General features: G+C 40.6%; 3 protein-coding genes across 6 annotated transcripts; 1 reads left to right on the top strand and 2 right to left on the bottom strand.

The window, feature by feature from the left end:
• Positions 1-333: 333 nt before the first annotated feature.
• LOC115737940 (PHD finger protein ALFIN-LIKE 4-like) lies at positions 334-4,015 on the bottom strand. The gene is made up of 5 exons (XM_030670379.2): positions 3,840-4,015; positions 3,004-3,036; positions 2,256-2,484; positions 1,786-1,921; positions 334-953 (listed from the first exon to the last, which is right to left on the bottom strand). Exons 1-5 carry the CDS (start codon positions 3,931-3,933, stop codon positions 687-689), a joined length of 759 nt encoding a protein of 252 aa, XP_030526239.1. The 5' UTR covers positions 3,934-4,015; the 3' UTR covers positions 334-686.
• Positions 4,016-4,858: 843 nt separating this feature from the next.
• Positions 4,859-10,967, bottom strand: LOC115737938 (phospholipid:diacylglycerol acyltransferase 1-like). Of its 2 annotated transcripts, XM_030670377.2 has the most exons (7): positions 10,015-10,967; positions 8,653-8,875; positions 8,239-8,522; positions 7,487-7,811; positions 6,349-6,608; positions 5,697-6,189; positions 4,859-4,989 (listed from the first exon to the last, which is right to left on the bottom strand). In XM_030670377.2, the coding sequence occupies exons 1-6, from the start codon at positions 10,467-10,469 to the stop codon at positions 5,706-5,708; spliced, it is 2,031 nt and encodes a 676-aa protein (XP_030526237.1). In that variant the 5' UTR covers positions 10,470-10,967; the 3' UTR covers positions 4,859-4,989; positions 5,697-5,705. The 2 variants fall into 2 exon arrangements, with proteins under 2 accessions (XP_030526237.1, XP_030526235.1); XM_030670375.2 differs by lacking the exon at positions 4,859-4,989 and having other exon boundaries at positions 5,508-6,189.
• A 7,335-nt stretch (positions 10,968-18,302) lies between these two features.
• On the top strand, positions 18,303-23,779 carry LOC115738111 (protein Brevis radix-like 2). 3 transcript variants are annotated; one of them, XM_030670629.2, is made up of 7 exons: positions 18,303-18,600; positions 18,730-18,776; positions 18,925-19,089; positions 19,457-19,830; positions 22,349-22,484; positions 22,672-23,057; positions 23,340-23,779. In XM_030670629.2, exons 3-7 carry the CDS (start codon positions 18,955-18,957, stop codon positions 23,416-23,418), a joined length of 1,110 nt encoding a protein of 369 aa, XP_030526489.1. In that variant the 5' UTR covers positions 18,303-18,600; positions 18,730-18,776; positions 18,925-18,954; the 3' UTR covers positions 23,419-23,779. The 3 variants fall into 3 exon arrangements, with proteins under 3 accessions (XP_030526489.1, XP_030526487.1, XP_030526490.1); XM_030670627.2 differs by lacking the exon at positions 18,730-18,776; XM_030670630.2 differs by lacking the exon at positions 18,730-18,776 and having other exon boundaries at positions 18,935-19,089.
• The last annotated feature ends 1,801 nt before the right edge of the window (positions 23,780-25,580 follow it).

A 25,580-nucleotide genomic window follows, 5' to 3' on the forward strand; every position in this document is an offset into this window, starting at 1 on the left:
TTTACTCTCTGGATGGCTTTGCCTGGAGGGAATGGATTTGGCACATAGAAGAATCGTTTCACATGTCCCTACACAATCTACTTTTCATTGCCTTGGCATTCACTCTACTTGGAGATCTTGAACAACTCGAGTAAGATCTTATTATGATAATGATTACGGGTGTGTAAAGAATCTTCAGTGAGTTTAGTAGAGATGGCATAGATTTATGTCACAAACCCCAAAAATTAAAGAATCTCGGAGGGTGTACCAGCATGTATGATTCTAGTTCTCTTCCAAATGGCAAATGGGGCAAATATACAGGCAATAAAGAGCATATATAGATGATGCACATAGATTCGCCAGGACAATGGCTGCTTTACTGCAAGGAAAAACTAACTCTAAATAATTGACGCACAATCCCAAGGTCGGCTAACCAATGAACTACCAGCAAGCAAATGGGAAAAGGAGTGCAAACATCTTGTGTAACGTCTTGCCTCACAGCATCTACATGTGTAACCAAAAGTCGAAATGGAATGTCACATGTCAATTAAATGAAAATAGTTCCCAACATCTAATTTCAATATCCTAAAAGGTTATATGTGGTGCTAGTAAAAGACAAACAAGAAACCAGCAGTGAGCTCTGTGCCCCGCGAGAGATTGCAGAGCAAGGGAAGCAGGCTGCATTGCTTGAACCACTGGGACTAATTTCAACCCCGAACTCTCTTGTTGTTGCATGATGGGCACTTGTATTGTTTAATATGCTCGGCCCTAGCTGGAGTTATCTTCACACACGCGCCATGGAACCACCTCTGGCATAGGTCACAGCAGATCCAGAAGTCATCCGAGGCAGTGTTCTCCCCACATGCTCCGCACAAGGTTTCCCCATTCTCCTCCTCATCTTCCTCGTCCAACTCCTCATCTTCTTCCTTCTCCTGTGATTCTCTCGTAAATTTTCCCCGAGATTCAGATGCTCGCTGGGGGACAATGGCAAGAAAAATCTTAATCAAAATCGTGGGTGAAAGGGAGAAGACCATCAAAGAATAAGTTAAAAAAAACACATCAAGTATTGATAGTTACACTTATCATGCATGAGTAACTCCATCAGCCAATCGCGTGCATATGAGCGCATGCTGTGTGTCATGCAAAAAACACATGCATTGTGAACTAAACCTCCAAAGGGTTATGCAGTACCATAATGAATCACAGTACTAGATAGAACAGAACCAGGCTAACTCGAATTTGATAGGTAGCCAGCCACACAAGTCACATGCAAAATGCAAGTATTGACAGCTTATTATAGCTGATGAAAATGGATGAACAGATTAATTACAATTAGCCAGCCAGTTCGATCATTGATGTCAGATATTATGAGTTACATGGAGAAATCCAGGGTAACAGTATTGCTATGATATGTATAGTCTAGCAACTACAATTACTGGTTGGCCAACTACAACTGGAAAATATGTACAACCTGGCAATCAAAATGACCAGTTGGCCAATTACAGCTAAAACAATATGGAGCATCTGCATAGATGAAATATTTGAGGAGGATTGCTTATGGATAGCTTTATTCTGACTAACACTGTGAAAGTCACAGTCAAGTCTAAAACTAGATTTCAGCACGAATTCTCTAGAACGCCTAAGATCATCAGAAATCCTCTGATTACAATTGCTTATTAGATGTTAATAAAGTTGGAGCATTTGAAGAGATAACAATGGTCAACTCTTCTGAATATCATCAAACCATGTAAACATAGCTGCATACATCTACCAACTCCTTAGATACTCAAGTAAAGTTCTTTGTACCGCTTTGGCAGTAGACTTGGATTTGCTGCTGCTGTGATTGGCTACAGAAGACTTTGCCTTCTCTTGCTTCTTTGCAGTACCAGTCACCACTTCAAAGATTGTTGGAAGGTCATGTATCATATTGGAGAGCCGCTTCCTGCACCATAAAGGTAAACCATAGGGTGTCGTTTAAAGCCAGGTGAAGAGTAATAGATTGCTAGCAGAGCAGAGACATTTATGCTGATTAATCTTATTCACAGTATAATTTAGTTTGATGAGGAAGTCCATTCCAACAGTTTGGAAATAGCAAGAATTTCTTTCATGGAGAGCAGTAAATCTATCAAAATAGAGCTAGAATCACCCTTATATCTGGTCTACAGCAGTGTGAATACTACAAACATCATCTTCAAAAATTGCTCTCACTTCGCAAAAATCAAGCATAACCAAGTTGACTTGGAAAAGAAAAATGGAATGTAAAAGTAAGATCTTACCTATCAGCCTTATCAAATCCAAATCTAGCACCGAAATAAAAGGCAACTGCAAGCAGCCAGGAATCACTGTGTACAGCCACTAAAGAAATCCAGTCCTTCTCGTGCATGCCATCCCTTGCAAAGTTGATACCTAAAACCGGCTCTGGGAGCTCTGGGGGCACTTCTTCAGCCGGTAAGTTCACTTCCCATTGTTCACTTGGAAAACCATACAAGCAGAGGTTCTCCTTTCCTTTGGGATAATAGTAGACAAGTTTATGATAGTCAGTCGTAGACACAGCAAAAAGATTGAGAGTGGAAATAGATGTCAAATAAAACTGAAAGAACCACTGACAAAACCAAAAGCATCTCCCAATTTGACCAATTCGAACATGGTCAAGGAATTCAACAGATACACTAAATAATCAGTATAATCATCATCACCAGATCGGCTCCCAGTATTTCTTGACACCTATCTGCTATGTAATAATACTAGGAGCTAGCAAGCAACAGATTTAACACGACCAAGAGATAAGAAGAAAAATTTGCTCCATTTACGTAAGTAAACAATTGATACATCAATAAAGAAACCAACCAAAGTTTACAAGGATATGCAGCATACACATCATCCGAGAAACAAAGGCCAGCTCCAAAGAGCGTTCAATGGTTGTGCACCCCAGAATAAACAATGATGAACAGACAGTCCAAAACTTGCAGAAACTACAATCAACAATATACAGCAATGCTAGGGCAAGGCTGAAGTAAAACTAACCTGGATCACATTGCTGATAAAATTCTTCAACATCTGCAACAGTAGAGCAAGCAGCCTTTTAGGGAAAAAGCAGAAGAGAACAGTCACAAGAATCTGTACAGTACTGGCCAGTAAAAATTATCCATGAAAAAGAAAACAAAAGCACTTGACTCTCAAGATTTCTTTCTAAGAGAAAGCACAACTACATGCTCCTTAAGGCATCAAACCTTCAACCATTTACTTTTTTCGTCTACTCTTCAACTGGATAGTCATCTAGATAACGAACTCGACACTTCCATCTCTGCAAAAAATAACCAGGACAAAGATCACATTGCCGCTAATTGACATCTCTTTCTCTCACTTCCCTCCTCCAATAAGGCTGGACAACCCTGTTGACCTCACATAGAATCCATCTCCTTCTCCTCAACAGAAATAGAACATAGAATTCAAAGTCCCCGAAGGTTCCCAAGAGTACCCATCAATCTATTAGTGCCAAATCCGCAAAATCAAATAACTTGTAGTCCAGCAACCGACCATATAAGACATAACATGGGGGAAAAAACAAACAAAACACCCACCCCCCTCCAACACACACAGGAACACAGGAGAACGTTATTCACGACTACAATTTCCCGCAGAGAAAACCATACAAACAGTCGAAAAGAAGCAATGCTTGAACTGTAGAAGTTGAGCCAAACAACAACCGACAAGAATCGTCCGAATTGAAGAGCAGTTCTCGCCTCCGCTACTCAGTTTCGCGCACGAAACCGCGAGAAACACATAGCGTTCGTTGGAAATTCAGCATACGAATTACCCACAAAAACAACAAGGAAAGAGGCGGCGAGAGGGGGACGGACCGGTGGTGAGAGCCTTGATCAAGGCGGTCCGGCGGCCTTTGAAGTCCTTGAAGACTTCCTCGACAGTGCGCGGATTATACTGCGCTCCCTCCATCGTCGAACCTCTCTCCCTCTCTCTCTTCTCTTCTCTTCTCTCTCTCTCTCCTCTTCTGCGTCGTAGAAAGCAAAAGAATACAGAATTGTGGAAGTCAAACGCATATTTAAAGCACAATTTTCGATTTTTCCTAATATCAATTTTCCCTTTTTTTATGAGAGAGTTTTATCCAAAATTATTAGGATTGACTCAATTGCCTGGACCTTAAGATAGAGACATGAATTATTTACTTTTTTCAGTATTATTTGCCGGAATATAATCGAAATCCGAGATTCATAACCGCTTTTGGTCTACTTTCGCAATATAAGCAAGTAAGTAAATACTAGGTTATGGGCCGAACCCGGTCCGAACGTGACTCGATCGGGACGGTGCACGCTTTTCGCACGTGCTGAATCCCGAGCAAACAATGGGTGATAGAAAATATTTCTATTTTTTTTTTTTTAAAAAAGGCTAACTGTCTTTATATATGGAAAACCCTGAGAAGATGAGAGTTTGAATTAGGAAACCGACAGCATCAAAATCTTTCCATGTAGGAATGCTGTGGAGAATATTAATTCCTGTTCTTTTGCCACACCCGCATGCATTCTTGAATTTGAGCAGCTGACCAAGCAACTTGTGATGAATGTCTTGGCCAAGTACAAATTTTCAAATGACCATTCTGAGAAACTACTACTCATTGATGAATAGACCCCGGTTAAGAGTGCTTCGGAAGTTCCCAGGACAATGTTACAGGGCGGAATGAAAGGAAAGGAGCAGGACTGTAAGAATTGATGGCCCGTCGTGTCTGTCAAGTCGCACGCTGCTAAATTAGGTTGCGAAAATTACTGTCTGCAACCTCGAATCAAGTATTGGTTCGCTTGCTTCAAGATAGTTTACGAATACTCCACAAAGAGGGAGACAGTCGCGCATTGGGATATGCATGCCGAACAGCATCTGTATAAAGACTCTGGTCACAGCATTCGGGAAGTCTTCATTTCTAAAGATGGCAAAAGAGAAGCTTCAAATGATGCTTCTGCAGATAAAATCTGCTCGGCTCAGAGCCCATTGATGAAGCGGCTGCAACAAAAGCAAGGAAAGTGACCAAAACATGAGAGGGAATGAAAACTGAGATTCAACAAAACCTTCTCAATAACCTCAATAACAACAAAGGGGGAAGAACAGATTATTGTATCTTCATCCATATGAAAGTCCCAGAATCTAAGTGACAAAACGTTGATCAAATGGGAGGAAAAAGCGGTCACGGTTTATACCCTAGCAAGCTTTTCTCATGTGATTCTTGGACCAACCAACAAGCAAGGATTTCCTCTCTTTCCTCCAAAGGAAGTCGTCACTGGTTTAGAAATGACGCAATGCAGCATAGGAACAATTGTCATGTCTCCAAATGTACTTCACAGAAAGTTTCCGACTCAGAATGGAGTTTTAACCCTTTTACCTTGTCCATTAAACATCTGTCACATTAACATGGATGTTTTCCTGCAGATAACTAAGTACATGTACCTTTCTCCAAGCAGACATTCTCCAGCAACCTACCTTAGCATACAAAAGTTGATAAGTAAATCACTTTACTCTTTTGATTGCTTGTACAGGGACGATTCACACCCTGTAAGTCTAGGTTTCGCTAGTAATGAAGAGAGGGTTCGTCACAAACGAACTTCGTGGGCAAGGTACAACTTGGTAGACCAAAGATGCAGACATTGTCAAAGGATGCCAAGTGCTAGAAATTCACAACTTGCAAATAAAAATAAAAATAAAAACATACATACCATGTAAATTTATAATGCTAAATTGATCTTCTCGGACCACTTAAAAATGTCAGAGTAGACTTGATCACCACCCAAGTCTTCTCCAGTAGCTCCAGCGGCCACCCTTATAATGTCCTCTATTAATGCAAAATTTCCCATTACATCTACATGGGAGCCACTTTGAGTTCCCCGACCCTCTAATAAATTTGCTGGAGGAGCATGCTCATACTCCCTATTGTACGTGCGAATTCCTGAGGGATTGAATCTGGTCTTACCACGCCAACCTTTAGCACACATGAACCCTGCACTTAACACTGGCACAGTTTCATCCCCATCAACAGTGTCCACGCCATCCTTCAGACAGCTATCTTCATCTTCACCTTCGAATGAAGTATCAATCTGAAAGGGAATGTAACATTCGGCAGAGGGAGACAGTTTGTAAATGTAAGCTCTTTCAGTGGGTATGCCAACTCCGTACAAGGAGAAGATTTCAATGTCTGAGGCATTTGGTAATCTGTAAAGAAAGAGAGAGATTTTAAGTACACAAAACGTGAAATATTAATCGCAAATCAGGTGCTGTAAAAGCAAATATTTCCAAACATCAGTTGAAAGAAGAATGCAGCATCCCACTTAAAAAATTATTGCCGTAGTCCAAAGTTCTAAAGATTCTCACCTCGTTTCCAAAGGGTTCGACCAATATTTGTAGTGCTTGTACTTTGGGTCATCCAAATCATCAGCAATTCCATATGAAAAATGAGCACTACCACGTGCCATCATCTTTGGAGCAACAAAATGGAGCAGATCTAAAACTGTCTCCGCTGTGTAAACTTTATGTTCAGCTACAGCTCTGACCCCCTCAATTCCCATGTCATGGTACTCGGTCCACACATCACGGCAGGTTGTATTGGCAAGATTCTGGCCTTTAACAGCATCCTGGATTGTAATAGTAACCAGCAAGATAAGTAAAATGACTTCAATTTACACGATACAATATGTACAAACCAGCAGGAACTAAGGCACTAAAACTTACTCAACATTACAAAGTTAAAAGAAGGTTTGGAAAGAACATTCGCTGGATAGTGATATTGCTTGACCCGAACTAGATTATCAATTTGCAATAGTAGGGAAAAATTTATTGCAAATAATTTGGCACTGGCCACCAAGACACTGTCAATGAACGATGCCAAAGTCTTGATATGGCTTCCATGAAAATGTACATGCGCTAAACATATACGCACAGGGGTTCCCACCTCTGTAAATTATTACATCCAGGCATGTAGAAGTTCAAAATCATCAGCTTTGCATGCTAAAATAATGAAAGGAAAAAAGGAAACCTGCAGAGGAATGACGTCCTAACTGAAACAGCTAGTCATCTACTCAATATAGCCTAATCTTATTTTCTACTTGTAGTCTCATGCAGGATATGAAAAGATTGAATCATTTTAGTACCAGGAAAATATGAGCAGAAGGCAAAAAACCGCTTGGCTAGAATGGGATTGTATACTTCAACTTAAAAGCATAAAAGAGAATTACCAACTGGAAATTCTTAGTTCTCTTCCACTTAGCTACCTTATCTGATAATCAAGATTGCAAAACCTAGAACCTGTTGTCACCAGGGATTGATACAAAAGAGTGTGAAAGCTGTTGATTGCTAACTAGCCTCCGACTTTAGAGTCATTTTATGAATTTTCTATCTTCCAGTTTCAAAATTATCCTGAGAATGATATATGAAAACAAATAGGAGATAATGTAACTAGATGTTAAAAGCATAATCAGGGCATCAGACAAGGACGTTGAGAAGGCAAATTCACCCTAAAGTCAATCATCTCAATCTCAGAACTCGGAGACTCTGCCACATCTTTGCCAAATGATATGATCCTTCCATAATTAACTCTTGCTGGACAACCGGAATTGTTGGTGCCACTTTCACTCGAAACCTGTGAGTCATTCATCCTTTGCCTTCCCTTGCTAGGAAGATATCCTTCCTCGGGTGACCAATCAAGACCACCCCAAATTGTGTCCCCACCCTTCGGGATCATTGACATGGTGGAGTCCCACGTGCGGCTCATCTTCATTACACGCTGCAGAGTTTGGACACGAAATATATCATTGCTCAGGAAACCTGGTGCAATTGTCCTGCATTCAAAGGTAAACAAGAAGATAATCAGCTCATCTGCATGGGAAAGGTTCCATCTTATATCAGGAGAGTAACAAGGATCACATCATATATATGTGGAAGTGAAATGTATTCTTTGTCAGGCTTGGATCAGATTTTCAAGAAAGAAATCCAAAATTATAACACTTACAAATGTATTTAAATGTAAGTCAAGAAAACATTCCACCGAGCATAGAGTATTGCTGACACAAATGAACTTGTTTGGTAAGACATCATGCATTTTCTAATTGGTTTGTTCATTAGTGTAATAGAGGATGATGCAGACAAGAATATGCGTCACCATGTACAATACTTTGCCTTCAGTAAAAGTAATCAAAATTTCCTCTTCCAAATCCATGTCAAATTTTAGCAGCTGGCTCTTCATTCCATAAACAAACTAAAATTAACCTGGCGACTGCGATATCCTTTGCTTCGGTGGAGAAAAGCCCAGCAACAGCCTTTGGAACTCCCAGAAATGGTCCACCAATGTTCATGATTGCTTTTATATGCTTAGAACACCAATCAGGTCCACCGCCTCCACCCATTGGAGCCGGCGCCTCAACCCATTTCATGAAGTGCAGAAAGTACAAAACACCCATTGAATGAGGGATTACAACAGCTTTTTTACCTCCACTGGTGGCCACCATCATTTCTATGTGACTTTTTATCCGGCTCAGCGTTTGATCCCTCACCTGATCAATCAAATGGTAGCAAGGAGGTTGAATGAATTTCTATTGAGAATGACGGGCTTATAACAATTGAATATTCAACACACAAGTTGCAAATAGCGCTGTTTAACAAACAGTAGATTGAAGCGCGTACCTCAGTGTTTTGGAATGAGAGTCTCCAATCATAAGCAGCCATATACATATTCTTCTCTTCATATCCTATCCGAGCTAAGTTAGCAATCAGAACCGCCCAGACGAAATAGCCAGGCATGAAGTAGTCAGCAGCGACAAGTCCAGTCACTGGACGGACTCTTATACCAGGAGGATCCAATCCAGTTTCGTTGTCCAATGACATGTGCTCTACCCAGCATAGAGGCCTAAAGATAATATTCACCAAATGATGAGGGCAATCATTTCAGCACCCTCGAACCTAAAATAGATCATAAATAGCAGTGCAAGATTGAATGAAGAAAATTCCGGCATTGGCATCATTGTAAAAATAGAGATGTTGGAGGCTTCGCATCAAGACCTGCATAAGTCCTTCACGGTCGTATTTTTATGTGTGCTTCATTGTGGCAAAAAATGTTTCAGTCTTTTTAGTCAGTTAAACTTGAGCTATTGGACACACATTCGCATAATCTAGCAAGAAAAGAGGAAATCGCTCTTTCATAAAAGAATTTGTACATCATCTAAGCAGCAATGCATTTGTACATATGTTCAAATGCGAAAGGTTAAATGGTCACCCCAACTATATGAACACAACCATAACAGAAGCAGGACCCTTAGTACCCATTGTTGCAGATGCAGGTTCAATGGGAACTCTAAATTTACAGGATTAAGCTAGAAAACAGGGGAAAACGGCCCTTGCTCTGGACCACAGAGCTCGCTTTTAGCAAAGAAATTAAGCTTAAAAGGGTGCGTAAAGAGCCACCATTATGATCTGCCTATGCTTGCCCAAAAAGGATAAGGAGTGGCTTAAAGTTGCATGAGGGTAATGCAATGATCATGATCAGGAGACAAGCCATGTCACGGTATTTTGACATTTTCTTCAATGTACCAGACACCTCTCTCCCAGGTCAATTAAATAAAGGAAAAGTTTAGTTAGATAATGCCCTAAAGCTCACAAACTAGTACTCATTAAGCATTTACTAAAAGGTTGGGGCTTTGACATTTAGTTAATAACGGACAGAAAGATGATTTATGAGATCATCAACCTGATGATCCATTCAATAAATTAATCAAGTACTTGCCAAATCTATACTCCGCTTCCTATATGATAAGAAAGAAAAACAGTCAACAACTTCACCAGTAAACACCCAGCTGATCACCCACAGAGGCCCGGCGACAACATCTTAACTTTCTCATTAGACAACATACCTGTGAAACCATGGTCGATCCTCAGAATCAACCAAAAATAGCAACTTATCCACTTCCATACACAACCAAAACGCAGCTAATCAGATCACAACACAAAACAGCTCAAACACAATGAGAATTCTCATTCAAAGAGCCACACCTTTTGTACACTTCTCCGAACGTGCCGCCCCACAAACGCTTCCTAAATAGCCCCTCCGAGCACTCATGCCCTTCCCATAGCTCAAGCCCGCCTGTCACGATCCCCGGCACGAACACCACAGGGTGCTTCACCGTCAGCCCTTCCTTCTTCAACTTCACGCCCGGCGGGTCCGGTAGCGGCCCCGTGATCGCCTCAGTCACGTATTGTGGGAACGAGGACGGCATCGCATTGTACAGGAACAGCAGCAGCCACCAAACTGTGCAAACGCAACCCACGAACCAGCAGCAACTGTCCAAGCACGACCACTTGTTCTTCTCGCCGGCTTTCTTCTTCTTATTTGACGGTGATTCCTTCTTCTTCCTATCCTCATCTTCCCTGACGTCCTGGGCAATTTTCTCATCGGAGCTGGGGGCTCTATCAGCCTCTGCAGCTTTCCGTCGCTGAATCAAAGGCATTTTCCTGAATTTTCCCTCACTACTCCACTCTGCTTCTTTCTAAGGAAAATCCTTCTGACCCAATTCGCCAGAGAACTTTTTATCTTTCTCTAGGCAAAACACGCACCTGCAAATCAAAAGGCAACACACCAAATACCTTGCCGCCCCAATCTCTTTTCCATTTTCCTCTCCTCGCCTTCAACAATCAATCGTTACGCAACTGAAGAAGCCAAAAGTAACCGAGGAAAAGAGAAAAAGAAGCTCGGCCCCCAAGCTTCGCCATCAATTTTCTTTTACGTTTAAACCGGGATGGAAACCGCAGGAACGTGGAAGAGGATCGAACTCGAAAGCGAGGTCCGGAGAAGGCCAAAAAGGCGCGAGGAGATCGTCATTTGCGCTCTTTCTCTTATCTTCCCAGCCCTGAGAATTTCCCTCTTTCCCGAGAAAAAGGAGCGGGGGGAGGAATATTGTCCTGGCCGAGAAAATACTGGAAGTTTCAGAAGTGTAAGAGACGACCGACAGCTCAACGAAGTGAAGCGAGTGACGATGTGATTATGATTTGTGAGTGGCTGAGGAGAGGCATGGCGGGTCTGCATCTGCATGGAACGAAATCTACCTTTAATAAACCGTTGAGAGGTCATGATTTAGTTTTTATTTTTTTATTTTTGGCCAGAGAAGTTTATTCGTTCGACACGTGTCCGATTCTTCCCCGATAAAAAGAACAAAAGAAACACTTAAATCAATTACAATCGATTGTTAATTTTGATGGGTTTTTTTATTACATTATTAATTGACTAATTATCTTAAATCATCGTCTTTAAAATAACATCTTTTAAAATATTTATTTTTCACGAAATAAACAAATTATCGATGCAAACCTCAGCACCTCTCTCAAAGTCGTGGATTCGGGGTTCAGCAGTCCTTGGAGCTAGGCCAAGCCTGTGTTGTTGTGCACGTTCCAGGTGCTGTCCTCTTCACGTCGCGACACTTGACGGAAACTAGTGATTTTTGTGACAATAGAAACTATATATATATAAAGAAAGAAAGGTTCGAGATTTAAGTGCTTCAATCATATTTAGTGCTAAAAAAAAATTACATATAGAATAAAGTTAATACAATATTTTCGAGTGAGGGGGAGAAATTTTGCATCTTTTTCAAAAAGTGCATGATATGTTCAAATTGCTACGCTGAATGTTTAGTGATGTTACTTGTATCATTTAGTCAAGATATTTCAAAATAGCCATGACGTAAAGACGCTTACCATACGAAAGAGAAGGCTAAATTCGAATGTGATCATCAATGATGGAGTAGAAATTTTATGTTGGGTGGCGGCTGGCTATTACTTTGGCACTTTTTTTTTAATGTTTTCTCAAGAAAAAAGAGCATTTCAATACAAGATAAAATAAAATGACATTACGAAAAGGCCCAACAAGAGAACTGAAATCGGACTGGACTTAGCCCATTCTGCTCGAGTTTCTAGACCTCAGGCTCAAGATGGATTGAGCTCTTCAATTCAACACGTTATAATTTGGGATAACAGCATAGATAGTTTTCGCTTTGGTTCAAATGCGGCGTCGTTCTCGAACTTTTAATTTATATAATTCAATATGACCTATGAATTATCTGTAATCGTTCCATATAATCCGTAAACTATATGAAGCTGTTTAAAACCCAAATACCGCACCGCACATGGGACTAAAGTTAATTGATCGAATTAAACAAATTAAAAGTTCATGGACGATGTTGCAAATTGGGCTAAAGTTCACGGATCATTTAATCGCGTTGTTCTCCCTGTAACTTTCATGACTTTTCACGACGGGCCAATTAATTTCGAGTCTTCGTAGCATAGATTTGGTTATTAGCCTGGCCTTGGCTAAGCCCCCTCATGGGCGCGAAGCACATGTAGGAAGACGTAAATCGGGTCATTTGAGGAAGAAAATTAATGCTTCGTAATCACGATTCGGGTCCGAACGAGACTTTTGGGTCGGCGCAAATCCGACCCGCCTGTTGATCAAGTCCAAGGTAAGAGAACACGCGGGGGGCAATCCATACTCATCTCACGAAAAGAGGGACGACTTCCCATTCTTCGGCGATCCTAATCACTTCGACTTTGCCAATTTAACTCCTAAATACATCATCCCAAAATAAATTATGCATAAGGATGACTTTAATAACTTAGTAACAGCTGAAAAATCACTATAAAAAGAAGAAGCCTAAGGCTCCGTTTATTTTGCAAAAAATGAATTATTTCAAAAATATTTTCCTAAAAATGATCATCCGTATCGCTTATGAGAATGGATGGAAAAAAAATATATTTTCATCATCCACAATAAGGGACAGACAAAAATTATTGTTAATAACGAAAACATTTTCTCTTAATTAATAATTTCAAGAGATATAAATAATCATCTTCAAGAAAATATTTTATAAATCATTAACGAAAAACGAATGATTTGTAAAACATTTTCTTGAAAATGACCACTCGTAGTATTAGAAATAATTAACCAGATAAATTTTTTTTTTATCAACAACAATTTATATCTGAATATTTTCATGAGCGACAAACACTTTTACCTTTTACTCATTTTTTGCAAGCAACACGAGTAATTATTTTTAGGGAAATGATGTCCAACTCATTCGTTTTTTCATGAAATAAACGGAGCTTGAGTCCAGATACATAACTTCTTAAAATATCGACAAGATGTCGACCAAAAAAAAACAAAAACATCGACAAGATAGGATTTTAAAAACCATCCTCTAATCAACGGCTATCACGGCAATGTTGTTTAAGTAAAACCTAAGTTTCGCAGAATATATACTCAACTTAGCAGTTAAGTACCCCAGGTCCTCAAAAGCAAAAACAAAAGAAAAGTGAAACTTCCGTTGTGCTTCGTACCACCTCTTTTTTTTTTTTTTAACATCTGGGTCCATTTAAAATCTCTCCCCTCAAGCAATGCATAATCGCCCTAGCCAAGTTTCCTCACCCAGCAAGCGACCCCCTTTATGCAAACTCAACTTTAGTTTCGTTCATTGTCCTCTAATCAGGGGCACGGCGCCGACAAATCGATTGCGAAAGCACTATGCGAGGCGCAGATCGACAATGTAGAAGCCGAAACTCTGACAACTTACCCCGGACGCGGGAGGCGGGGAGACAACTATACCTGCCTATCCGACGGTAATCAATCGAAGTTGGCATGGAGTCTACCTTTCCCAGCATCAGATATTAGAACTCAGATGAAATAGTTTAAGGGCTTGTTCGGATTCAAGCGGTGCCTTTATGCAAAATCCACTTTAGTTGCGGAACCCTATAATGCTTGTTCAGAAAACCCTAACTCTGTAAAAGCTTAGCTTATGAGAGACAGAAAGTTGCCGTAAAGTGCCTCTATATATAGGCTTCGTCGGATCCCAACTTTGGCTTTGAGTGTGTTTATGGGTTTGTGTGCTTTCGCGTCCAAAGGGGTCGCCCCCAGCTTTTCCTCTTTTGTGGAATCACTGCTTACCAAATTGTTCTTTCATGTTTGGGCCTATCGTAAGAATGTCACGAGGCGCAATCATTCTAATTCGAAGGTCACGGCATGCGCATGTCGTGTATTCAATCATGCTCTCGTCTAATAGTTTAAACTTTTATAACAGTTAATGTTGGTCTCACGAACCTCACATGATATCATGACATGAGATCCTTAGTTCAAATCTTTTCATAATCAATTTACCTCCCTAATTAAACATTTTCACGTTCAGATCTGGGCAAAAAGACAAGATTAAGCGTGAAGGAGAGTGATAGAACAGTTAAATATTAAATCACATCCTCATCTAGCAGTTTAAAAACTTTTAGAATAGTTGGTAGTAGTTTCATAAAATTTCACGCCATGTCCACGGTGCCTTTGATGCCATAGATGTACATTTTAAATGAGCGTACCGTGTTGATCCAGCGGTACTCTCGGGTTCCATTTGAAGCGTGTCGAGGTAGATTGAAGCCATAGCATTGGCGGACCTAGAGAGAAATGAAAATTATATAGGATCTGTCAATTGAATTTTTTTTTTATCTTGCTTCGCTAGTGTTGAATTCTCGGTCTACCATTGAGAGAAAGTGATTAATGTACTGTAATTGCCAACCTCCAATGATTATCCAATTACACAGAGAATCTCGGATATAACATTTGATGCCCTAACAATTGTAGCAAGGTTTTTGAATTGGTTAAGTCATTGAACAAACGAATAGGAAGATCCGTCACCAGACGAGACTCTTTTAAGTTATTGTCTTGTTGTGAGAGCTTTCCATTTGTTTTAGTTTCTTTTTATTCTTTGCAATGTGGATCAATCATCGAACTTTGATCTTTAAGGCTTTTCACTTTATGTACCGAAAAATCGAAGCCTAACAAAAGAAGGACTAACGCAATGTCTTGATCATTCCAAAGAAACAGCAGACCTAAAAAAGAAAAAGGGGGTCAAAAACATAAGAAAACAAAAAGATGAGGGGGGGAGAAGAGCAACAAAAAGCCAAAGAGAGAAAAACAAAGCAAAAGAAGACAAAATCAAACGATCCTCCCTCCCAAACAAAAGAGAAGTCTTTTTCATGGATGGGACGACTAAACTTAAAGTACGTGAATTCGATTTCTTCCCCCATGCGAAAGTGACGTAAGATTTGATGTCGAAGCGTCGTGTTATGGACATTAGAATGGTGACATGACCGATTCATCTAATTTCGAAATCGATCGAGTCATACATGACTTATCTACGGAATTCACGGACTCTTTATATACATGCAGTCTTCCTCGATCTGTGAATTTAAGGTTCTCGAATCGGAATTTGCCATGTTCATTCGTATGTGCATTCCCTCGATTTGTCTCATTTCACGTGTCATTCACGTAAGTAAAATCGAAAAGAAAAATAAAACAAAATAATCCTTAAACAGCTTTGGCTAATTAATGTCATCAATGAATGCACGAGAATATTTTTTTCATGGTTAACTAGGCTTTGGTAAAAGTTCTTGCCATTTAAATAATATGACCAAAAGTTGAGGGGGTTAAGTGCAAACTCCTTTTGGGACCCCCATCCTTTTGATGCACAAAACTTGAAATCCTCAACTTCAATGCAAGTTTCTTGCTTTTTTTTATTATTTTGAACTCCCTCGCTTTATCAGTTCATTTGCTTTTGAACCCTTTTCTTGCTTAAAGTTGTCAATTAAGCCCTCGTCTGTGGAGCACGTTCTTGATCATCAATTAGCCCACGTGGGCAGCACCTTGGACGAACTAGTACCTTATTTAAAACTATGCTTTTTGACGCTCATAATGCATGGTAGCTCTAGCTCTTAGGTGTAGCACAAAATAAGGGATGGTACGAATTAAATTCGATTTGATCACTCTCTAGTCTCTCTTAAGTTTTGGTTAAACATAGCAAAAATTTATTGTGAGACTAACTTAGGTCTAGGCCTTAATTCATGGTCTGGATGCTTATCATGTTAAATGCTTCTGCTCTACCTTGCTTTCTCGATCCATTTGATGGTTTCGCTTTTGTTCTCTTTTTAACTCTTCACGTTATGCCCGTGATCTTAAATATGGTTAATCTTTCATCGAGCAATTTGTTATACGTAAAATATTGTCCATCCTCGCTCGCTGCTCATCGATAAACACATGCCTAGCACGCGAATGAGAACAAACGCATGAATAGCACATGAATATAAACAATCATGTGCGTGGCACATGGGAGTCACTACACATATGCCAGTTTATTGACAAAAATAGAGATTAACACATGTTAAATCGGCATTGTTATTCACCAATGCCACATATCTGGTTGTCGATCTCTGGACAACCATTGTTATAAGAAAGAAGATCATGGAATAGTTCATGTACGGCGAGGGCAACCATTTGAGAACATGGGTACGAAATTTGTGCAAGTATAGGAACATGAAAGCAATCGACATAAGTTACTTGAGAAAATACAACCGTTGGAAACCGTCGGTAACCGGTTGCCATAAAACTATTATAAATACCGCCAATTGTCCATCAGGGAACCCCTCATATAAATCAATCAAATTTACTTTATCTTTACATTCCTATATCACACTTTATCTTTTGTAATGGTAGTTTTCAGATTCGCGTTGTCAATTACCTTCTAACTTGTGTCTCTATCTTGAGTAGTGTGACATCTATTAAGTTTCGGTATAGTACTTTCATGTTTTCTAGCCGTGTCGTATGTTAAATTTCGGCAAAATTTGTTAATATTAGCCTACTTTATCGAATCTTTATTATAAAAAATTGTCGCCATGATTTATATATGTATATTCCTATTCGACTTGAATTGGTTGTTGTTCATTTGCCTTTGATATTTGGCACGAGAATCCTAGCCTCTCCAATTAAACGATTTTTGATTGAAGATATTTCATCATTGGAGAAATTTCGGCAATACAGAGTTTGATTGTGATCCATTCGATTCGTTGATTAATCAATTATACGAAAAAGTTGCATTATAGTAGACCTTTGGCTCTAATTGGGTGAGCAAAAACGATTTGTCTTCTCAATTAACTTGTGATTTCGGGTCAAATCATGAAGAGATAAGATTGCGAAAAAGTTGCTCGCACAAATCTCAGCTGCTACTTGACAAACCTTAGTCTTCCTGGTTTTCAGGAACCACTATTTGTCCCTTTGTCCTCGGAAAGAAGTACCGACTAGCAAGCGATTTTTCTTGCTTTTATTTATTTATTTGTTTGGTTTTCGAGCGATTCTCTTTGCTAGGAGGCAAAAGTGGGGCCCAGTGCCGCTCGATCAGGGCCACGGAAGAAGCAATATCAGTGGGGATCAGACGGGCATGCATCGGTGGTCCGTGGGTCCCACTGGATCATCACCCCGCCCCTCCCCAACCCAACAGATTTGCATCCTCGGTCACGCGGGTGGATCCTGGACCGTCCGATCTCCGGAACCTTGGCCGATTGACAGTTTTTTTTTTTTTTCTCTTGTAATTTTTACGAGCCCCATCATTCGTGGATTTATCTTTGCCCGAATCATTGCAGACCGCATGATTATCTCTTAATCATCAATACTAATGCTGATGGACCCCCAACAAATTTTTTTTTTTCCCAAAGTCTATTTCACAAATCCGATTTACTAAAGCCACGTGAGAAATTTCTCATATTGATTGTTGACAAGCCAATTGATGTGCATGCTCAATTAAAATTCATGATATAAGTCTCAATCCTAAACATTTTAATCATATCAGTTTAGTGCTAAATTTTTTAATGATTTGCCAATACAGATTTAAATCTATTATTTGAGTAATCGATCGAAATGGTTATATTGATAAACCGTAAAAAATTTTATGGCTAAATTAACAAATCGTCAAAAGGTTTATAACAAGATTAGCGAATTCACAAAAGATTTAGGACTGAATCGATATAATTAAAAGATTTAGGACTGAATTAATCGTCATGCAATAGATTTATGTTTTTTTTTAACAACTTTTTCCATAACTCTAGGTAGGCACGGCTCACCCTCCGAGGCTCCATTACCATTGAGCTTTATCCAACCATTTGGAGATATCCGAGGTATCGAACTAGATTCACAGGCCGCTTTGCCTACCATACGAGGACGTTTCTCCTTTTGCTAATTCCGAGCAATTCTCTCTTCTTATCATTGTTCACTCGCCATATCCCCTGTCCCGTACGCTTGGGTGGGCAACACGGGAAGATGATGTGTGGACGAGTTTCTCGAACCGGAACGGACCGAACCGGACGGCGGTTTCGCGAAACAAAGGTAGATGGATGGTAAGAGGCGCTACGTTTTTATATAATTGGAGTCCCTCATATGTCACCATTTGATTTGAACAGTGGGAAATGAAGTCACTGGAGAGAGAGAGAGAGCACAGCCTGTATTTAACTTGCAGTTTCTCCCCCGCTTATTCTATGCATGAACTCTCTCTCTCTCTCTTCTCAAATCTCGAAGCTCTCTCTCCCTCTCTCTCTCCGTGCCTGCGAGCGTGAGTTTGTTTGTTCGTCCCTCTCCCTCTGTCCATCCATGGCGCTTCTGACCCACCGCTGGTTTTAGAGAGAGAGTCTCTCTCTCTCTCTGTAAGTGCGAGGGAGACGGTGTGCTCTGGAGATCGCGGCATTTAATGATGAGCAGGTCCTCGTGAATCCCCCTCTCCTCCGCCGTTAACGGTAACTTCTCTCTCTCTTACCGCATATACAGTAGTATTTCAATACAATACTCAAGACGTACATTAAACCTCTCTCTCTTCTCTCTCTCTCTCTCTCTCTGCGTCTATCGCCGTGCCTGTGCGTTGAAAGGAAAAGGACCGATCGGTACGGTTCTGGCGTTCGTTTAGCCCGTGCATGAAGCGCTGAAACTGATATCCCCTCTGTTCGAAGCTGCTTCCGATTTTGCGCTCTTTCTTCTGCTTTTTTTTTTTTTCTGTTGGTTTGGTCCTTGTTGTTGCGTCCCTGGCGGTACTGATCTGGTGCTCCCTTTTGTGTCGGTTGTAGACGGCGACAGTTCCGGCGACGAGTCGGAGGATGTTGACTTGCGTAGCCTGTTCGAAGCAGCAGCTCAACGGCAGCGGATCTCATTCGCTCCGCCCGGAAGAGGACGACGGCGATGCCGTGGGGACGCCGAGCACCAAGCACGCCATTCGGGCTCTCACGTCTCAGGTAATCACGTCCCTGCCTTTTCGTCTGTTTGATTGCTGAGGAAATGCCGGGATTTGAGTTTGCGGACGTGTGTGGGAGGTTTTTGAAATGCGAATATTTGTCACTCTCCAGGAGCGAATTCTGTGGACTCCTGAATGAGAAAATTCAGGACTTGGGGGGTCTTTATGTCAGGGAGATTGGGAAAACCAGCTCTCGAAAAAGAATGTTATTGAAGTGGCAAGCGAAAATTTAATCTACTGTTGCATGCTTGTACAGTCGAGCTGAGAACGAATTATGCCTAAATTAACGAGATCTGGAGCTATGCTTTTCTGTTTCTGGTTGAATTAGTGGATAGATCCAGTGAACAGAGTCAAATTTTGTCTTTCAGATTAAAGACATGGCTTTGAAGGCTTCAGGAGCATACAAGAATTGCAAGCCATGTTCTGGATCGAATCGGAACCACAATCAGGACTATGCTGACTCTGAAACTGCCTCTGATTCAGCTAGATTGCACTGTTACTATCGCAGAGCAGGTAGCTTGAACTCGACCCCTAGGTTGTGGGGTAAAGAAATGGAATCAAGGCTCAAGGGGCTTTCGAGTGGCGAGACTACGCCAGCATCTGTGAGTGGCCGTACTGAGTCAGTTGTGTTTATGGAGGAAGATGAGCCTAAGGAGTGGGTTGCACAAGTGGAGCCTGGTGTTCTCATCACTTTCGTTTCATTACCTCAGGGAGGGAATGAACTCAAGCGGATTCGATTCAGGTACTTCACTATTGTTTATTGTTGATGTTTGGTAGATCTGAGCTCATTATCTTTCTGTTGGACATGACTGGGGATGCATAATCTTTGTAGGGGCCTCCTTTAGTTGGATATTCTTTGCTTTTAATTTGACAGAAGCTTCGTGTTGTTTGGACATGTTTCCAACGTCTATTTGTCACTTGTACCTGGGATTTATGGAGACATGGAAACCCCTCCAGTGGAGCTGTTCTGCTTTACTTGACCTACTTGCTTCTGTGAGTTTTGTCGAATCTGGTGGAGTCATGAGCTACTTCCCTTGTCTTTTATGGAGTGGGAACTGCTTGTGAGTTGCTACCTGATCATTTGGATAATATCCAGTTACCCTAATTATGAGGGCATATCATAGCTGCAATCCATACATGAGAGCGTTACACATACAGTAGGATATCAAGTAGAAATTTCACTGTCAATGCAATGATCAGGTGCCACCATGTTGGTAGTCTTCCTCTGACTTTATAATATCCCAACTCACCTTATTGATTATGTTTGATAGTACCTATGCAGAAGATGGAAAACTGCATGGGCAAGCATATCAATGTTACAAGCATATATTTCGTGATTCACCACAGTATCTCCCCCCCAAAGGTTAATGAATTATGTCCTTTTTTCTTTTAGGAGGTGGGACAGGTGATGGGGGAACGAGTGGGGGGATGGGCATCACTTCTCAATGATGTTGAGAGCACATACTCTAGGCCGTTGATATTCTCTTTTTTTTTTTTCTTTTTCCCTTTATTGGGGGGAGTGGGGGGGACATGACTCAACCCTTGCTTTGTGGTAATCCTCGTCCAAATAGAGTTTGCTCTGGTTTCATCTGCGTTCAAGACAGTTTTGTTGATGCGATTCTGTAAAACACTGTCTTGTGTCAATCGTGTCTCGCTTTCTGGATGGACATTGGTTTCATGCTTTGCAACTGGTGAACAACTTCTACATTGAGCTTGGTTGGCTTACACAAGTTACACATTATCTGGAGCTGTCTGTCATATATAAAGTTTCTGACGTAGAAACTGGGTAATGACAATTTCCCCTTTCCATCCTAGTCTCCGTAATCCGTTTGGTGCATGTGTAATCATGGACAGAGTCACCATGGGGGCAATGGGGGACTTGCCCCCACTAAGCATTCTATAAATTAATACAAAAAATGCAATCTTTTGTAAATATTTGTTGAATTTGCCCCCGCATAAATGCAAGTGTGTGCTTACGAGGCTTGATACAGCATAGGGAGAAAAGATTATTATAATTTGTATTTTGATTTGCATGACTTCATAGAGATTGTGAAGGATAATGCAAGCTATGAAAAATTAGGTGCTAACTAGTACCTTAATTACTCATATAATTGCTTATAAGGTATCTTAGTATACATATCAAATTCTATAGTGTCTATGTCCCATTCCTAATTTCAGAGGTGTAAATACACACTCAATTTTGGCCACTCAAGAGTTTTTTATTTTACCTAATTTCAAATATGATCTTCAATTATATGCATTTTGCTTCTGTATACCGGAAAAAGTTGAGGTGTTTCATAAATATACTCCTTAATTAATATCATTTGATAAATTTTCTCCAATACCGAGAGGAAATAACAAAATCAATATTACCATGTATTACTTTTTATGGGCTTATCTATTTTTCATTATTGTGATTCAGTTTGCATTTTTTTTTTCAATTTAAACATATCTGTGGTAGGCACTTTTTTGAAAACACATGTCGATCTATTGCTATGTTTCTAAAACTGACAGCATATCGTATACATATGTGTTTGTCAGTATAAAATTCCCATGTCCATTAACTGACCTGGTTACACACAACACACACGCACACAGCGATCCATCCCATCCCTGTGTCTAAACCATGCATTCTGCTGCCTATTCCTGTCAAGGTTTGAGATGGTTTCTCTCAGTGAAGTAATCTCCCATATCATGAAGCCTCAAGCACTTAAGATGGATTGATCCATATCTAGATTGTGCCCGCAGTACTATGCTTGATATCAACTCTGTCACTACCTTTAGTACTCTCTCTGTAATATTTGTGGTGGACGCTGCACACATTTTGCTGTATCTATTTTTCTGCTTGCTCAAAAAGATATTTTGCTGTATCTAATACATAGAAGGAAGTGATAATATCACTAGCATCATAAACTGCACCATTGCACCATCTGGGATTCGAATTAATCGATTTTGAAATTTTATTTTGAATTGAAGAGTAATGCTGGCTTTTTCCCTCAATTTATCTGAGAAGAAGTACAAATTTCCGTGAGATCAAGGGAAATTGTCTAATGTATTGAAAAGGAAAATGTAGCCATTAATTTTATCACTAATATGGAGAGCCTAGATGCCGCAGTTGGTTGTCCTACAATATTTACTCATGATTTGCTCTTTATGCTGCGATTTCTCCTGGGATGTAGCTAGCTGTCATTTAATGCCTCCAGAATTCTTTCATTCCTATATTTCTGCAGTTGCTAATTACCATTGTTTGAATTGATCAGCCGGGAAATGTTTAACAAATGGCAAGCTCAGAGATGGTGGACTGAGAACCGCGACAAAGTCATGGAACTTTATAATGTTCAACACTTCAACTGCGATGCGATGCCACTTCCAACGCCTCCAAGGTCCGAAGATGAGGTGAGTTTTGCACGCTGTAGGTAGGATAGAAAATCAGTTGTCTCTCACAAGCTAAATTGAATAGTTTTCCTATAAACAGCCCCCCTCTCTCTTCTATTCTCAAAAATGAGAGAAAAAAATAAAGCAACCACAGCCCTGATTTATGAGAAAAGTAAAAATGGAATTTGACTCTATTTTCCTTTTCCAGGGTACCAAGAACGTATCTGCAAAGGAGAGCCCTGTGACTCCACCACTGAGTAAAGAATGCCTACCTCGTAATTATCACCGGTCAATCGGGATGGGCTACTCATCATCGGATTCACTTGATCATCGCCCGATTCAATCTCGTCATTGCTACGACTCGGCTGCTCTTGCTTCAACCCCTAATCTCTCCAGCATCAGTGGGGTAAAAGCAGAGACATCGTCTGTGGACGGTTCTATTTCATCTAGAGAGGCAGATCACTCTGGAGAGCTTTCTGTCAGCAATGCCAGTGATATGGAAACTGAATGGGTCGAACAGGATGAACCGGGAGTTTATATTACCATCAGAGCTCTGCCAGGTGGCACCAGAGAGCTTAGACGAGTTCGTTTCAGGTGATTTATTTGTTTATGAAAGAAAGGGTACCGATCGGCAGATGATACTCTGTCGCTTAGTTTCCTTCATTCATTTTGGGTGAGGTTTACTGGTTAGTCAATCCGTTGCACGTACTTCACATTAATTACCAACGTTTCTTTGCATATTACATGGAGCTTCTTTTCAAATAGACTGGGCAGTATTTGTGGATCCAGTGCGAGTCATGTTAGATGAATGTTACTGCAACTGCAATGGTGAAATTGATTGAACAGATCTCAACTCATTTCTCTATTCTGATGCAGCCGGGAGAAGTTCGGAGAAATGCACGCTAGATTATGGTGGGAACAGAACCGAGCGAGGATACAAGAACAGTACTTGTGACTTTAGAGAAGTACGAGATGCGTGCTACTGAGAAATTGATGTGCCTTCCAGAGTCTGTTTATAAGTATAGCTTGGTATAGCATTCACCTTTAACTTTTTCTTCCAATCTAGGTTGTTGTTAAAATATGTCTGTTTGATCTAGATATGTGTCTTTTTCTTCCTTACGCATCTTCGAGTATAGACGTTTTGAGGTTCAATGTCCGGGCAGATTGGCAAGAGGTTCTGGGGATTGAAGAAGATAATTGGGAATGTTAATTTAACTATGCTGATGTCAATTACTAAAATAAACTTCGGTGACGATGATAATTTTACTTCTGACTTGATTCTTGAACTGTAAATGACATAGCTACAATCATCGAAAATTTCATAGCATGCCATGCCATATTCACTTCTCTATTTTTCTTTGCGTCGCCCATGCTTCAAGGTATCTGAACCTTCTACCTTTGATTTCCTACTCAGTGTCGCATGAATTGCTCATATCACGTACACAACGTGGTACGCACCGCACACGAATTTGCCGGTATAGCCTCGCTCGTGCACGCCCTAGTCCGCACATTTAGAAGGGGGGAAGAGAGAGAGTGTGTGTGTGTTTCGGCTTCGTAAGCAATGTCGGGCCAGAGGTTTTTGCTCTTTATGTGAACACACTCGCCTTCTGTATGCAGCCAGTCCAGCTGAGATTCTACCGCAAAACCAGTACGTATTATACATACTGCAATAATATGGCTGGTTTTCAGAGAATCGCATCGATAGCGACTTGGCTATTGTGTGCTTCCGAATCCGAACATATGTACCGGAAAGAAACATTCGTACTCTGATCATTTCTCGAGTTGTGTTGATGGATTTCCAGAAGACGTTGCTCGTTATACGGCCACCGAGAACCGGCGAAAGTCGATTGCCACTGCCATGAGCACGCAGCAGAGAACTCGCGGAACCCGATTGCACTGCGCTAATGAATTTCCCTTGCAGATAGATCTACATCAAAGGCGGGTCGAGCTTTGGGGCTCAGTCCAACTCCGAGATTGCATGATTAGGAGTAGGGGTGTGCATGGTCCGGGCCAGTCCGGTTCCGGCATGGAACCGGGGACCGGACCGTAGTTCCAGTCCCCATATTTTTAGGACCAAGGACCGGGCCGGTCCCGGTCCGGTCTCGGTCTCGGTCTCGGTCCAATAGGACCGCTAACTATTGAAAATCTAGTCAACTTAATAAATTATGCCATGGTAAAAACATAGCGACTCGCTATGACTTTTATGATTGGCGAACTTGACCAAAATGTTCGAATTCAATACCAAATCCAGCCATTACATGATAAAAACATCACCAACTGCACTCAAAAAGCCTCGCAGAGAGAAAAGATGGTCAAAAACAAGATGGAAAATAAGATTAAAAAGAGAGTCTTGAGGAGGAGAGTGCGACCGTGCAAAGTTGGGAAAAAAATGGGCAGTGGACTTTTATTATTCTATTTTGTTTTCAATTTTTTTTTGCAATTGTATATATTTATATATAAATAATTATATATTATTGGCGGTCCGGTCCCAATACAAGAAACCCGAGGACCGAACCGCCCAATCATCAGTCCCATTTATTGGGACCGAGGACCGAACCATCCACCTCAAGGACCGGACCGGTTTGCACACCCCTAATTAGGAGAGAGCTCACGGATTCCTGTTCATGGTGCTTCCGCTTGTCTATCTCTCCTCTTTTTGTATCTGAAATTGGTTTCGTTGATAGAGAAGTTTATAATTAACGTACATAGAGGAAAATTTGTCCAAAAAGTTCTAAACATATTGTACGACCGCCAATTTAGTCTTGAACCTTTCTATTGTACCGATTTAGTTCTAAATCTTGTGAAGATTTGTCACATAGTCCTTCCAGCCAATTTTGACTGAAAATTCGATGACATGACAGTCTAGTCGGTGGTTGCCACTTAAGTGGCACCGTCGGTATTGACGTAGATAATTTTTTCAATTTTATTTTTAAATTTTGTTACCTTTTCCCTGAATTTTTTTAATTTTTTCTTTTCTTTTCTTTTCTTTATTTATTTTTCAACTCTGGGCCGGTGAGGGTTGGCTGATGACCTAGCCAACCTAGGGTTGGGAAAAAAAATTGAAAGAAGAAAAGAAAAGAAAAAAAAGAAAGATTCAAAAAAATTAAGAAAAATCCA

Source organism: Rhodamnia argentea, chromosome 8 (assembly GCF_020921035.1).
Source record: "Rhodamnia argentea isolate NSW1041297 chromosome 8, ASM2092103v1, whole genome shotgun sequence".
Taxonomy (NCBI): domain Eukaryota; kingdom Viridiplantae; phylum Streptophyta; class Magnoliopsida; order Myrtales; family Myrtaceae; genus Rhodamnia; species Rhodamnia argentea.